Here is a 16128-nt window from a genome sequence, read left to right on the forward strand (position 1 = left end):
TGGTCTTTGGACACCTGGGATGTGTCTAGGGTTGAGAATCTCCATCATCCGTTTCTGCATCTTTGTTGATGTGGTGAACAGCTTTGGTCTCTGACAACCTCACCAATGTCCAGCATCCTTACGTTTGGTCCTCCATCAGCAGCATCATCAGCTCCAGCTCAGCCTCTCACAGGAAACTTGAAGGAAAATAGTTTTCATTTGTTGTGATATTTATTTCCTGAAAAAACGTAAATATGTACCTATTTTATAAGATAACTTATAATTTAGGAGGAAAAAACAAGCTAACTTACATTTTAATGACATTTCTCTCACACAGTTTGTGTATCAGAGTAAAAACTAGCTAGCTGCTTGATTCCTTCAGGAAAAAAGACAGAAATGCAGCTCCACAAACATTACCTTTTCTTGCCAAAAATCACTCCTTCTGTTACTCCTTCAGTCCCAAAGTCTTCTCTGAACCTCCATGAAGGTTATATTTCCCACAATGGTTGTCTTTCAGACATTTTTCTTATTGTTTTTGCCGCTATTAAAACTCTTTTTTTACCCCTCCACTCTCTGTATTTCTCCACCGGAGCGGTGGAGAGTTAACAAAGAAGCTTCGCACGGGTTTCTGGGTAAAATGTAATGTCCAGATATTGACAAGAAAGCGCAAGGTCTTTAGCTTTCAGAAACTGTTAGTAAATAGAGCAAACCATTCAGGAATTACGGTAGTTCAAAAGTGCTTGTCCAAATGTGTTACAGACAACACGCTCGGTTGCTAAACACACACGGCTTCCACAGCCACACTTGACGGGCCAAAAGATAAGCGGGCCCTACTTTGGGCACCCCTGATTTAGACAAAAGGAGCACACACCCTGTCAGCTAGGATATAACAGATAATAGAAAAACATCAGTGGCGCTGACTTTTTTTTTTCACCATTAAGTGCTGAGCTGGCAGCTCCTTTGAATTGCCGCCCGTACCACTTGTTCACATAACCACTATCGCTTCCTACCCATTTCTTTACACGCTAGTCATCCGTCTGGCCCGAGGCCACTTCTCTGTCCGGCCCATAGACAGTCTAAATAGAACGTTATTCACGTCAATGGTCCGGCCCAGATATGTTGGTAAACCGCACTCTGGTGGACTCAACCAGCTGTGAGAATTTAAAAGGGGTGTTTATGTTGAATTGTACCTCCAAAGCTGACGGTGCCGTCTCTTAAAGTGATTGATGAACACTGCTACAAAGATTCATTCATGTTCTACCGTGAATATTTTTTTCCATGACGGCGACTGACCAGCCCGTGAATGTATCGTCCTGACTCTCCCAATTACCCACTCCGGCCTTGCTGCTGAGTCAATTAGCTTTGCATCTGGTTCTCTGGGGTAAGCAGGTACTCAAAGGGTCCATTCCCTAGGTGTGGATAAGTGGAGCTCCTAAGCACCCACAGATTGTAGGGCCGGTAGGCTGATCAACCCTCTCTGCCCTCTGGGTGTTTAGAAGGGCCTTGTGCTGCTATTGCGAAGTTCTGCCGCCACAGAGAGACCAGAGCGGAAATTTCTGTTATCCAAGCCCTCACTGGGTTAGGAGCAGGTGGAATGTCATTGGTTACAAAAATTGTGGAAAAATATTTTGTTCATCCTCTTCTGAAAGACATAAAAGCATCCATCCACCCTTTTTCATCCGCTCATTCAGGTCGCGGGAGCAGCAGTCTACTCAAAGATTCCCAGACTTCCCTCTCCCTGGCCACTTCCTCCAGCTCCTCTGGGGGGATCCCGAGGCGTTCCCAGGCCAGCCGAGTGTCCTGGGTCTTCCCCGGGGCCTCCACTTTTGTACACTGAGAACAATTAACAGAAATGAAAATGGCTATGGATGATCAACATGATCCTAAAGTGACTGACAGGAGACAGAACATGATCAGAAACACCACTGAAAAAAAACTAAGTCACAAAATTGTCAGCAACAGTAAAGTCATAGCGTTAAATATTTTTAATAATTTCTGCATTTTTTAGATAAAAGTTGTAGATCTCTTTTTAAAAATATTATCATCTGTATTAAACTTGATTCATGTTGATTCTTTCTGCAGTACAATACCAAAATAAGGAGCCTCCAGTGTTTTATTTTCTTTAGTCTTCCAAGTCTATGATAAAGTGAATTAATTTTTGCTGACAATAATTTGTTTACATAATATATAACAACTGTATTACTTTCACCTACACTGGTCATATAGCTGAGTAGTTATCTATTTGTACTCTATTTTAATATTTTACTTAATTTCCACATTGTTTAAAGGACTAAAAAGTGTTGTTTTATTTTATTTATTTATGTTTGCCCCTTTTCAACTTGAGCCGCTGCCCCTCAAAAATCCTGTGCACGTCCCTGTATATATATGAAATTATGAAAATCTAATTTTAACTCTAAATAAACCTCTTTTACATTTTTTTTCTTACAGTAATCTTTCCTTTTTGGGGGCTCTGCGTTTGGAGGTTTAAGGGGGGTACATGACGTTTGACAGCGTCGCGCTGCATGCTGGGATATGTCACGCTCTTGTTTACAAGATGGTAGAAGAGGTTGTTTGTCTCTGACTAAGAAAAAACAAACAGCATTTCCTCCTCGTCGCCGCGACAGTCTCTTGTCCGACTCCTGGCTTTTGTGGGTAGCGGCTCGCTGTTACTGCGTGGGCGCGGCCGGAGAGCGGGGAGTGACCGGGCAGCAGCCGCCTCAGGAACCGCTGAGATTCTGCACAGTCACCCTCACGAAACCTCAGGTTAGAACACGGAGTTCACCGGGAGCATACATATACGTATGAGGCCAGACGTCTCTACAAGTTTGGCTTTTGTTTATTGGTCGATCTGAATTTTTAGGTTTGCAAAATTGGAATACATACTTACAACTTGGCTTTGAATTATGTTTTTTGGCAATAGAGATGTGGTTCATTTATTTTTAGTCTCAGTTAAGTTGACAAGTTACAAAGGAAATGCAGTTCTGCTACAAACTACCAACCTGACCAATCAGATCTCTCAATCTTTTTGTATTTCAATGGTCTATCTTTTTCTAATTTTCATTTTTGTTTTCTTGCTAAACGTCATCAATGGATATCTAAACAAAATGAACTGTTTAAGTCAACAAATACAAACTGCCTCTATGATTTTTTTGTTGATAAAAGCTTCTGCTTCAGGGTCTATAATTTTAGAAATGATTAAGATCTTTTTTTGAGGATAGTTGATAAAATTAGGGTTATATGTGATTGAGCCTCAATCTCGACCTAATCAAATAACTATGAAAGAAACTGGCCAGGGGTTTAAGTACAATTGTTTTACTAGCATTATTAAATACATTTTAAGAAATGGCTATACTGTAGTCATCAAAGTATTTACTTAATAGTTAATAAGTATCAAACAACTACTCTAGGATTAAGTAAGTACAAATTTAATCATATTACATTTATACTTTAAAGCTTATGTAACCAAGCAAACAAAAACTACTTTAGAAAATCTTTTTTTTTCAAAGCACTTAAATTAAGTTTTTGAATGAACAGAATAAAAAGGAAAATCTATTCAAATACAATGTAAAGTGCAGCTTAACCCCTCTGCTCTCTTTGGGGTCCAGATGACTCCAAATGTTGATGTGTGATTCCTTCCATGACAAATGTGGACAAAGGTGGACAGGATTTTATGTCTGCCATGGATATTAGTGAAACTAAAAAATCAAAGATAAAAAAAGTTCAGCGTACTATCTTGTGGAGTCCAGATTACCCCACTTTTAATGTAAACAAGCTAAGGAGAGCGAAAGGGATAATTACTCTTAGAATCACAATTTTTACTAACAGTTACCTAGGTAAATGTAACTAATAAGTACTGACTAAAGCAAAAGCATTGGTTTCAACTACTAAAAATCCTTGTAGTCCTTTTTTTTTATTTTGTTTTGTTATTTGTATTGGACACTGTGAGCAAATTCCTAGAAATGACATGACTCAATGAATGAACAGTAGCTCCAAACCACTGCTGTCATTGCAAACTTTCGGCATGGTCAAAGTTAGTACACCCTGGAACTGACATAACAAGTGTTTAGGTCCCCATAGAAAGTGAATTAGCACTAGCCCTCGCAAAATCAGGCCAGAGCCTTTGGCGTAACTTCGTTATACGTCTATCGCCATATTGCAACCGATTGGCACCCCTCGACAACGATTAGTCCAAGTCAGTCTGAGTCACGCTTTTAGAGGAAGTATTGTCGCCAATCGTGAGTGACCTTGTTCCGGCTTGTTCAAAGTCAACACCCCTCCCACTGAAAGTGGCTTGGGGGAATCTGTCCATCAAACATTGGAGGTGGGGCCAACGGGCACCACATCTGATTGGTCAGTTTATAACTTGAATAACTGGCAACAAAAGAAAAATATCTTTAAAAAAGAAAAGAAAAGAAAAATACACCACAGCAAGAATGACTATTCCGACCAGTAAAGTGACAGAAATAACTGTCTATTTCTCAGTGGAAGTCTCTGGGACTTTGGCCTCTTTGAAACCTACAGGTACTTCCTATTTGGAACTATGGAGGGGAGGGGTTGAGTAGTCCATTGATATTCATGTCAATGGTACACCCTCAAGCGCACCCCTGAGGCCTATAGCCACAAGGGTTAGGCTGTCCCACTTGAATTTTTGTTTCTGAGCAAACATTATAGATAGTGTGTATAGATAATTGACTGTATACGAGAACGTTTGTACGTTTGATTGGCAGAATCTCCAGAACACACTTTCAGAAGGAGTGTGGCCTTCCAACAAGCTCTTGATTGTCCAGAGTGGTTGCCATAGAAAAGTTGACTCAGACCAAGTCGCACCAATCACTTTTTCCTGATATTGTCTGGCCCCAACATGGCGGTGTCCATATTGCAAAAAATGGCAACTGAATTGACTTCAATTTGTTGAAACCAGAAGTAAAGTATGAAGTCAGTAGTATGGACCAGTGTTGGATGCATTACAACAAGTTTGTATTACATCTCAACACCCTTTATTTAAATGCAAAATACTCTCACCTCCCAATTCTTAGACAATTATATAGTAAGGAAATACATTTGACTAGCAGCAACAAGTGATGTGTAGTGTTTTACAGCTTAGAAGTATCTTGCACAACTGTGGTATGAACTAACTCAGTGTTGCTCAACTGCTTTTTCAGAGTACTGCCCTGTTGTCTGAAGACGTAACCTGAATCCAGCCGAATGTAAGTCACCTTGTTTAGTGTTCAGCTTTGACTGCAGCAAACGCTGCACTTCTTTTTCTTTATGTCTCCTTTTGGTCTTTGTAAATGGAGCACTGATGGTAAAATATCTGTTTCTTTATAGAACTGAAGCTCATTTGTCTTGCTGGTTATGTCAGAACGGTTGGTTTGACTCGTGATTTTGATCCTTCAGGAACAGAGCGACTGCTAAGAAGCTAATTGAGCGCTACTTTCTGCAGTTGACTGAAGGTTGTGGAAACAGCAACTGCACAAATGAGTTCTGCGCATCCTTTCGTGGTTTTGAACCACTGGACAACAATGCGGCAGCTGCCAAAGCTCTGGACCTCTTTAAGGCTAACGCCAAACTCTGTGATTATTATCCTACCATCAAGTTGAAGGTGGACGATGAGCAGATGGGCAGTAATATGACCACTGAGGATTTTTCAGGTACTTTGACCATAGACCAAGAGTTTCATGGAAGCTCAGTTTGAAGAAGTTTAAAGATTTGTTTGCTTTGGTGTTTCAGATGTTCACTACCTCTCCGAGCACACCGTGTGTAGCATCCTGACCTTCTGTGAAGAAAAGGGAGATTATTCTGCTCTCGTTCGCGTCATTGGCAGAATTTTCTCCAACGCTGAAGCCCTCATGAAGAGTTTTAGAAAGGATGAACTTGGCACCACCAAAAATCTTGATTCAGTGAAACCAGCAGAGCAGCAGAGTGGGGAAGACTCCTCTGCAGCTTCTTTGACTAATACAGCTCTAAATGGCGTCCTGGACTCGTGTGAGGTGACAGTTGACCTGGACGGCGTTCGGAGAATGTACGACAAGCTTCTGTCCATCGACCAGGTGGAGGCAGCCCTTGTGAACGCTCTCATTTTCCTCACTCCAAACGTCGAACTAGACCTGGAATACCTGGATGTGTACGAAACGAACCCAGACTATCTGAACATCTTCATCATAGTGATGGAGAACAGTAACCTTCACAGTCCAGAGTACCTTGAAGTAGCTTTACCACAGTTCTGCAAGGCAATGAGCAAACTGCCAGTGACCGCGCTTGCCCGCCTCTCAAAGCTCTGGTCCAAGTTCAGCCTCCCACACATCCGCCGTATGATGGAGACCTTCCAGCAGCTCATAACCTTCACTGTGGTCAGCAATGAGTATGATTCAGATAACCTAGTAAATGATGACGAAACTGTGGTGGCCGCAACCCAGTGTCTAAAGGTAGTGTTCTATGCGAGCATCCTAGGAGGGGACGTGGACATGGAGCACAACGACGAGGATGAAGAAGAATCCGATTCTGAGGAATTAACACTGCACGAGCTTCTGGGTGAGGAGCGTCTCTACAAGAAGGGCCCACGGGTGGACCCGTTAGAGAAAGAGCTTGGTGTTCGTACTGTAGATAGCATCAGACCCCTCATCCCTTTCGAGGACTTCATCAATGAATCACTGAATGACGTGATTGAGATGGACAAGGACTTCACCTTCTTCAAAGTCGACGCTGAAACAAAGTTTTCTTTTCAGAGCTGTCCTTTCATCCTCAGTGCCATCACCAAAAACCAAGGGCTTTATTATGACAACAGGATCAGGATGTACAGCGAGCGACGCCTCACTGCCCTGTACAGCATGGTCCAGGGTCAGCAGCCCAACCCTTATCTGAAGCTGAAGGTTCGCAGAGACCACATCATCGATGATGCCCTCGTCAGAGTGAGTTCCAAGAGATTGTGCTGCATTTGTGTTGAAGTGACTGCTCAGTGGATGAAGCGATAATCTCCCTTCTCTCCTCCTGTGTTGCAGCTGGAGATGATCTCCATGGAGAACCCGTCTGACCTGAAGAAGCAGCTCTTTGTTGAGTTTGAGGGAGAGCAAGGCGTAGATGAAGGAGGAGTTTCAAAGGAGTTCTTTCAGTTGGTTTTGGAGGAAATTTTTAATCCAGACATTGGTGAGACATATTTAATGATGGATTAAAAGTTTTTCTTCTTAAAGTTGAACTGTTTAACCCTCGTGCTCTTATGGGGTCCAGATGACCCCATCCTTATATTGATGTGAGATCCCTGCCATGATAAAGGTAGACATGGTTTTATGTCTGCCACGGAAACCAGTGAAAATAAAAAATCTTTAAAAATCCAGATGACCCCACTTTTAGTGTAAGCATGCCTAGGATACCACAAGGGTTACAATAAAACTATTTACCGGTGCAACAAAAAGCAAAAAAAGTGTAGAAATAGCAAAAAGGGCATTTCAAGCTCAGTGTAGTTAAATAGCCAAATGCATGAATAATGACGTATGTATCAGAGGATGTTCGATTGGCTATTCTGCATGTCAATCAAGTGACATACTTCATAGAACCACTGTAGCCACCGTTTGATTGGCAAAAAGTGATGACGACTTAAGAAAGCACTAATATAGGGCTAAGCTATTGTTTCCGTTTTTATCTTTACAGCGGTATTCTTCTTAGCCACCCACAGTCTTCTTTCAAACAATATTGAATTTCTTTTATATATGATGTACAAAAAGTAAAGCAAGAAAAAGACGAGCTGCTGGATGACCCCCATTGTTGTTGCTTTTCTAGTCATCGCACTACAATGACACGCTAGCGGTCTACACCACACTTGCCTCGTGAAAACAAACTGCTCCATGGGAGCGAGGCTTAAATGAGTGGAAACGCTTGCCAGAAGTAATTGGTCTGTCTCGCACTACACCTTCCGTACCAGACCACTCAGTGGAAACAACGCTTATGTTTTCATCAAATAGACCATTGCAGACTGTGGTTTTACACAACTCTTACAAAATGCCTTAAGGCCCGGTCCCACTGACTTTCACAGCCATATCATGACTGGAGCATGAAAAAAATTTAATCCCCCGTGTACAGACGCTGTTAGCATCGGACTGGTAGTGCATCGGCGATATACTGCCGCAGAATCAACCCGCATGCACGCGCTACAAAATTTGGCCTCCGTTACACGCGGAAATAACTTTTGAGACCGCGAATGACTGCGTGTGGTACCAGCGGTACCGCTGTGCAATAGCTGTGGAACGGCGGTGCAACAGCAAATTCAGTACGAGCAGTGGTGCGAACGCCGGCACACGCGCTTGGACGCCGAAATTTTGGGTTCGTGCACGGCTGCAGCAAAGCTGTTTCCCCTGCCAATCTGCGTTTGTACTGCTGCTTACAGCGTCTGTTTAGCGGCTGATCGAGGGAGGACGCGCTTACACACGAGTGTTCTGGCAGAGGAATTGACTCCGGTGTCTGTGTCATGGCAATTCCAAGAGCATGCATAAAGTTGGCGGGTCTAAGTACGTGTGGCAGATTTTCCAACTTTTTCACCCGTGATATGGCTGTCAAATCCTGTAAGACCGGGCCTTCAAATATTAAGAGACAACTTTTTTTGGATTTCTATTTTTTCATTAGTCAATAAACCAGAGGGTATAGTTTTGCTAAAATAGTGAGATCCTCCATGTTACGGTCTAGAAGGCCCAAAAAGAAAATTCCTACAACACTCCATCTTTTTTTTATTAAAGATTTAAAAAGTAAACAAGTTAATGAAGCAGTTGCCACTTTTTTTTTTTTGTAGAAGTATAATGTGTGTAGTTCTACATGAAAACTTTCAGGCTGTAAATTTGTATAGTGTATTTCCTGTTTCTTTACAGGGATGTTCACCTACGATGACAACACAAAGCTGTTCTGGTTTAACTCCTCCTCTCTGGAGAATGAAGCGCAGTACACGCTCATTGGAATCGTCCTGGGACTTGCCATTTATAACAACTGCATCCTGGACGTTCATTTTCCTATGGTTGTCTACAGGAAGCTGATGGGAAAGAAGGGGATCTTCTTGGACTTGTCAGACTCACATCCAGTACAGAAGCTATAATCTCTCAAATACTGTTGTTTTTTTTAGGATATTTATTAGAGTTTTTAACAAAAAGAATTAACTCTTTTTTTTTTTTTTTTTTTTGTGACAGAGTGACTGAAATTCTTCGTTTTGTGTTGCAGGTTCTATACCAAAGTCTGAAAGGGCTGCTGGAGTACACAGGCAATGTGGAAGAAGACATGATGCTCACTTTTCAAATATCACACACAGATCTATTTGGAAATCCAGTACTGTATAATTTGAAGGAGCAGGGAGATCAAATTGCTGTTACCAAGGAAAACAGACAGGTCTGATATCTACGTTTGCAGACCTCAGTCAATAAGAAGTCCATAAGCAAACATAGGATTTTGTTCCCAAATTTTCACATTTCTAATACAAGATATAAGACAGACGAAAATGGAGATTCAAGTTGAAGATACAAACAATGCTTTTATTTTAAAATCTAAATTTTTTGTGAAGATGCAAGCATTCAAATGCTAAAAAAAAGTTTTAAACAATCAATTCAGCTTAATCTTGTTCACATGTGTTCATAAAACCAAACCCAGAATCCTTATTGCTATAAAAAGAAAAATAAGTTTGTATGAATTATTAATTAATTCATTATATTCATAATTATATTCATTAATTTGATAAATATTTAACTTTCTTCCTTCTGTGTGTTTTTAACTGACAGGAGTTTGTAGATCTGTATGCCGATTACATCCTGAACACCAGCGTGGAGAGTCAGTTCAAAGCTTTCAAGAAAGGGTTTCTGATGGTCACAAGTGAATCTCCCATGAAGTATTTGTTCCGACCAGAAGAAGTGGAGCTGCTGATCTGTGGAAGCAGAGTGAGAAAGTGTTTACACTGTGGTTTTCATCCAATAGCTGTGGCTTTTTTTAGTTAACTATTGTTTAATGTCTTGATTTTACAGAAACTTGACTTTGAAGCTCTTGAGAAGACGACTGATTATGATGGCGGTTACACCAAAGACACTCAAGTTATCAAGTGAGTTCAGAAAGAACGTGCTGGAGGTTTGCTTTTTAGCTTTTTGTAAAGGACCTTATTGCTGTTTAAAGTGTAGTCGCTTTTACTGCTGGCTTAAGAAAAAAAGCAAGCAGGGAAAATTTGAGAGCCCTAGACATGACATTTAAAAAAAAATAATAGTGTTTCTTCAAATTGACAAATTGTGGTCACAAATTAGTACTTTTTGCACAACAAATTTATATTTCTTTACTACAAATTAGCATTTTATTTATGTGAGCAAAATCTTTAATGTGTGAAATGCTAAATTGTGTGCACATAATGCTAATTTGAGCGTGCAAACCGCCAATTCATGTGTGCAAAAATGCTAAATTATGTCCACAAAAATGGTACTTTGTGTACTCAATAGGCCAATTTGTACCCCAAAATGCTAAATTGTGCATGCAAAAGGATAATTTGTTAATGTAAAATGCTAAGGTGTGTGCGCAAAATGCTAAATTGTATGTGCAACTTGGTAAATTGTGCACGTAAATGGCTAATTTTTGCAAACAAAATACTAATTTCTTTCGGCAACACAGTTATTTTTGCATGTAATTGGTAATTTATGCATGCAAAATAAGAATTCTTGCCCTCAAAATTGTTGACTTGTGCCTCAAAACTGATCATTTGTAAGGGCAAAATGCTAAAATGTATCCTCAAAATTTGTTGTGTAGTAGTTTGTGCCCAAAAATGCTCACTTGTGCATACAAAATGCTAATTTGTGTGCATACAATGCTAGTTTTTGCATGCAAATGTGCTGATTTGTGCACGCAAAATACTTAATTGAATACTGAATAGCAACTTGGTAAATTGTTTTTGTAAAAGGCTAATTTGTGTGCATAGAATGCTAATATGTCCCCACTATATGCTAACTTGTGTCTACAACAAGGTAAATTGTGCTCATCAAAACATAACTTGTGCATGAAATATACTTATTTGTGCCAATAAAATGCTGATTTGTGAGCATAAAGTACTTATATCCTGGCCACACATTATTTATTTGTGGGTACATTTTTTTATTTTATTTGTTTCAATGTTATGTCCAGGGCTCAATAAAAAATAAAGTCAAGAGCTGAGCAGTGACACTCACATTGGCAGTCTTACTATTTCTAGTCTGGTTTGGACCCAGACAGGTTAAGTCTGGTTCCCTGTACAATAGCTGCTTTTTCTGTCATTTCATTACTGTTTTTATTAAAAGTTTATCCTACTAAGAATCAGAATGAAGCTAAAAATGTCAGAGCATTGTAACAGCAAGGAAGAGCTGAAATATAATTAAAATCAAACAAATTACCTGCAGCACTTTTAACCCTTTTCTTCAGGCGCTGAAACAATGATTCTTAAAAATATGTGTTTAAATACATTTCAATAATTTTTACATTTTGTATTTGTTCAGGAGGAATCTACTTCAAATTGGACTTGTTTTAAGGAGATAAAAGAGTTAGGAAATTAAAAATGAATTAAACGGTTATTTTAATTTGAAAATATTTCGGGGGGTAGATGATTGAAAACAGCTAGAAAACTTCTGATCTGAAGGACCAATTAGATGGTGTCAAGTAAACAGTCTAACTGAAATCAATCTACATTTTAATTTGAAAGTAACGGCGTGCAGGGCAAATTTGAAGAAGCACAAATCTTTAATTCGTTTGGAAAAATGTTGCTAAACATTGGGTTTGTGTCAAAGTCAAGGAGCTTCTCAGTATTGGTGTACAGCTAGAAGCAAGACTTGTCTTTTACTCCTCATTGTTGATGTTTTTTTCAAACTATACTGCCCCTAAATCCCTGCTGGATTTATCAGTTTTGACTTCAAATATAAAATATGATCTGGTACTCACAGATTTTCCTGCAAGACAGTCGATCTAGCTACAAATACGAGAATAATGTATTATGCCAGACTATAGGTATCTTATATTTTTTTGTATATATAAATCATTTTTCATCCAAGTCAAAAAAACTGCATAACTTATTTACCTGGCATCATATAGTAGTTACTTGATGAATTTGGTTCCAGTTAATTTAAATGTAGCCGCCTGTTGAGTTTAGCTCTTTGGTCAGTTTAAGTTTTGAAGATAAAAATAATGAATGGTCGTCTTCTTTTATTTTTGCGGTTGCAGGGATTTTTGGGAAATTATTCACTCCTTCAGCGAAGAGCAGAAAAGGCTGTTTCTCCAGTTCACCACGGGCACTGACAGAGCACCAGTCGGCGGCCTCGGCAAACTGAAGATGATCATCGCTAAGAACGGCTCTGACACAGACCGGTACAATCATTGATCAATTCAACGACTTAGTTACAAATGTGTGATAATACTCAGTGTAGGGCCTGTAACTCCAAAACAGTAATGTTTTACCCGTTGGTTGTTTGAAATGAGCAATACTTAAATATTACTTTAACCAAATTTAACTAGTTTTCTTTTACATCTCAATCATTAACTGTATTACTCAGACATTATATTTGTCAGAATAACAATTTTTGCTCCGGTACCTTTTTGTTTTTTTTTTTTTTTACATGTTCTTGCTAATCCAAATTTTTTCCATATTTTTTTTTTTTATTGCAAGTTATTCAAGTTATAAACTGGCCAATCAGATGCCTCGGTTAAAGCATGTGGTGCCCGCTGGCTCAAACGTTTGAGATATTTGATTGACAGATTCCTCCGAGCCCGCTTTAAGTGGTAGAAGTGTGGACTTGAAACTTTACACCATGACGAAAAAGATGTTGCGAGATCCAGCTTGTGTTAAATATTCAGTCAGCCTTGCGTTTTTTGGTGTTATTAGACTTATATTACCGTATTTTTCGGACTATAAGTCGCACCAGAGTATAAGTCGCATTTTTTTCCAAGTAATTTAATTTACAAACTGGTTAAAAAAAACGACATTACATCATCCTGGAAGGTGAGTTATAACATTCATAAGTGAATAGAGAACAGGCTGAATATGTGTCAACACATATTAACATATTAGCATTATAAAAAAAACGAAAAGGTGTAGCATTTATATAACATAACAGTTTTATTTAACTATAGCCTCAAGAACTCATCAATTTTTTACCTTTACTGTAATTAATTGCACGCAATCTCACTCCATATCACTAAATCCGTTAAATTCTTCGTCCTCGGTGTCACGTCTGAATAACTCCGCTAGAGGAAGACAAAACGGAGGTTCCACTTCTTCACGGCTGTCTTCAGTCTCAGAATCCGCTCCAGTTCCATTTATTCCAGCCTTTCTGTATCCAGACAGGATGGTCTCGGTTGTCACTGAAGCCCATGCTTGGTTGATCCATTCGATGACTTGCAGAGAAGTAGCATGGCGCATTCTCCCGGTTTTCAGCTGCCACTTTCACTACTTGCAGCTTGTAGTCTGCAGCATATGTTTTTCTTTTGGGGGGGATTTATATTTAGTCTTCTCCGTTTTCCTTGTAAGCTAACGTTTACGGTTAACTCGCTAATTGTTAAGGAGTATCAGATATCGCAGCGTAAGCCTAGAGTGCCTTCTTGTGGCTGTCTGTGAAATTACCATATAATTTTTTTTTCCCAAAAATATACGGTAATTGCATAGATCACCATAAGAGGGCACTCTAGACTTACGGTCCATACCTCATCTCATTAAGAATGCGTATATAAGTCACACTGGATTATAAGTCGCAGGGACATTTAATCTATGAAAAAAAATGCGACTTATAGTCCGGAAAATACAGTACTTTTTTTGGGATGGGTCCTGAACCAAAATATGTACCATGTTGTTTCCAGTATCACATAAACATACAGATTTCAGTGTTTCGTAGTGGACTCAGATAAATGAAGAGTGATTAACGAGTGAATTCATTGTACTTTAAAAAAAAATTAATTCTGGTATCGTCTTTGGATAAATCACAATACGTATTGTGAGACGTGTATTGTGATACATATTGTATTGTATCGGCAGACTCTTGCCAATACACACCCTAGTGATACCTGATTTTGTTTTGTTTGCAAGACTGTCCTATATTTTAACACTTTTTTTAATTTAAAGTTTTCTTCTTTGTTATGCAGGTTACCGACGTCCCACACCTGCTTCAATGCACTGCTGCTACCTGAGTACTCCTCCAAGGACAAGCTGAGGGAAAGACTCCTCAAGGCAATAACTTACGCCAAAGGGTTTGGGATGCTGTGAGAGATCCTCACAAGCTCGTATCAGGCTTTGATTGCAGGGGAAAAACAAAGGGAGCATTCAGAGATACAATGAAATGCTGACATAATCATGTGCCTAACCAAACTCAAACTCCTCTGGTGGCTTTGTGTTCCTAAATAAGCTCAATTGTCCAAAGAGTTTAATATTTATTTAAAAAATCTCCTAAAACCACTTTTATTTCTCAGCCTCAGAGATTTTTATTATTTAATTGTTTTGATTTGCTCTGAAATATAATTAGAGATTGTGTGGTGTGAACATTTTGATGCTGTGTGTGCACTGCTTCTTGAAAGGTTAAAAAAAAAAAAGAATTTGAAATGAGTTTAAAAGTGCATCTTTATGGTTTTTTCACATGTTCTTGTCAGGCATTGATACAACACACTTGATTTGTGAAACCAAGAGTGCAATAACTGAACAGCAGCAGAGTTGTCCGTCAGAACTGTAGCAGTATTGGTTCCACTCTGGGATTTACGGTGCTCTTTGGCTACGATTGTATTTGATGTCTTTTGTGCTGTGCCTTTTTGTATTTGATTTAAGTACTGTTTGCTTCAACAACATGTTTTTGATGGCCTTGCAGGGTTTCTCAGTCACTTAACCACACAGCGGTGCCAGCTCGCACCATCAGAAATACGTCCTTTTACTCCTTTCTGCTGTTTTTTTGCTAAAATCTACCAATAGCACACTTGTAAGTTCAGGCGGGTGATGCCTATATAAGGCAGGAAAAAAGGTTTTATTTGCTCAAACATCTCAGGTATAAAGACTGTGCAGTTAATGTGAAACTCTTATGTGAAACAACTTTAATGAAAATCAAATAAATAATAAAAAAAAACATCAATTAAATGTCTTTAATCACTTAAGATTCTGGGCTGCAACTATGCTTTTGTCAGTGGTAACTGTCCAAAATACATCCACACAGACAGATTAAGGGTTTGACTAAAGAACATTGACTAAGAGCATCCTGCTGCCATGTTCCCATGGTAACATGTGAACACATCTGCAAGCAGGGATTCTAAAATGCATTAATTTTCAAACCACACCCCCTTCCTCTAGCGTCTCTAGGAAACGTCAGGCCCTGTTTTAGTGACGAGACGGACACACGGGGTCCAGAAGAAATGGAAAAAATGTGGGCTCATGTGTCACATGCATGTGTGCATCACAAAACTCAGATAAGCACAGGACCCAAAACCTGAGAAAAGCTTCTTAAGCTCTATATCCTCCTGTGAGCAGGTGTAATGCATCTCTGCCAATCTTTCAGCTCCTCCCACACCAGAAACATACGAACAGGGACCACACCAAAGGTAGCAAAAAGGCCCAGCTCTGCAACGTCATTACACATTTGACTGGTTTTCATTGAGGTTGTAGTTTTGGACAAATTATCTGGAAATCAATCAATCCAACTACAGGAGCAGAAAAGCTTTGGAACATGATCAACTTTGTCATCCTGAGTGGAAAATATGGGCTTTGATTTAACCACGTGCCTGTTTGTGCCGACAATCTATATGCGAGTTTGTGTTTGTATGGAAGTCTCTCACATAATCAATCATTTGATCTAGTCTTTCTGTTGATTTAAGCTAAAGTCCCATTAGTTGTCATGCACCTCGGTGTGTGAAATTCATTCACTGCATTTGACCCATCCCCTGACAGCTGCACTCGGGAGCCGTTTGGTGGTTAAACCGCCCCAATCCAGGCCCTTAGTGCTGAGTGTCAAGCAGGGAGGCACTGGGTCCAATTTTTAGAGTCTCTGGTATGACTCGGTCTGGATTTGAATAACTGATTTTCCAGTCTCAGGGCGCACACTCTTACACAAGGCCACTGAGCTGGTCTATCAGCACTTAGCTAATATTTATTTAAGTTAATATTTATTTATTATCTTGACCACTTTGAGCCAAAAGCCTCTTTCCTCGCCTATTTTGATG

General features: G+C 39.6%; 1 protein-coding gene across 1 annotated transcript; it reads left to right on the forward strand.

Annotated features, from left to right (window-relative positions):
- The first annotated feature begins 2080 nt into the window (after positions 1 to 2080).
- ube3a (ubiquitin protein ligase E3A) lies at positions 2081 to 15069 on the forward strand. The gene is made up of 11 exons (XM_024279047.2): positions 2081 to 2742; positions 5142 to 5186; positions 5377 to 5630; positions 5710 to 6887; positions 6978 to 7122; positions 8832 to 9037; positions 9175 to 9339; positions 9726 to 9881; positions 9966 to 10039; positions 12166 to 12309; positions 14077 to 15069. Coding segments are annotated over exons 2-11 (2445 nt in total). The 5' UTR covers positions 2081 to 2742; positions 5142 to 5184; the 3' UTR covers positions 14198 to 15069.
- The last annotated feature ends 1059 nt before the right edge of the window (positions 15070 to 16128 follow it).

Source organism: Oryzias melastigma, linkage group LG9, assembly GCF_002922805.2.
Source record: "Oryzias melastigma strain HK-1 linkage group LG9, ASM292280v2, whole genome shotgun sequence".
Lineage (NCBI taxonomy): Eukaryota > Metazoa > Chordata > Actinopteri > Beloniformes > Adrianichthyidae > Oryzias > Oryzias melastigma.

What these genes read in the sequence shown, in the direction of transcription:
- ube3a (XM_024279047.2), top strand. An exon ending in TTACCAAGGAAAACAGACAG is followed by an intron (nt 9,340 to 9,725) that starts GTCTGATATCTA and finishes TTTAACTGACAG; the next exon opens with GAGTTTGTAGATCTGTATGC. An exon ending in TGCTGATCTGTGGAAGCAGA is followed by an intron (nt 9,882 to 9,965) that starts GTGAGAAAGTGT and finishes TTGATTTTACAG; the next exon opens with AAACTTGACTTTGAAGCTCT.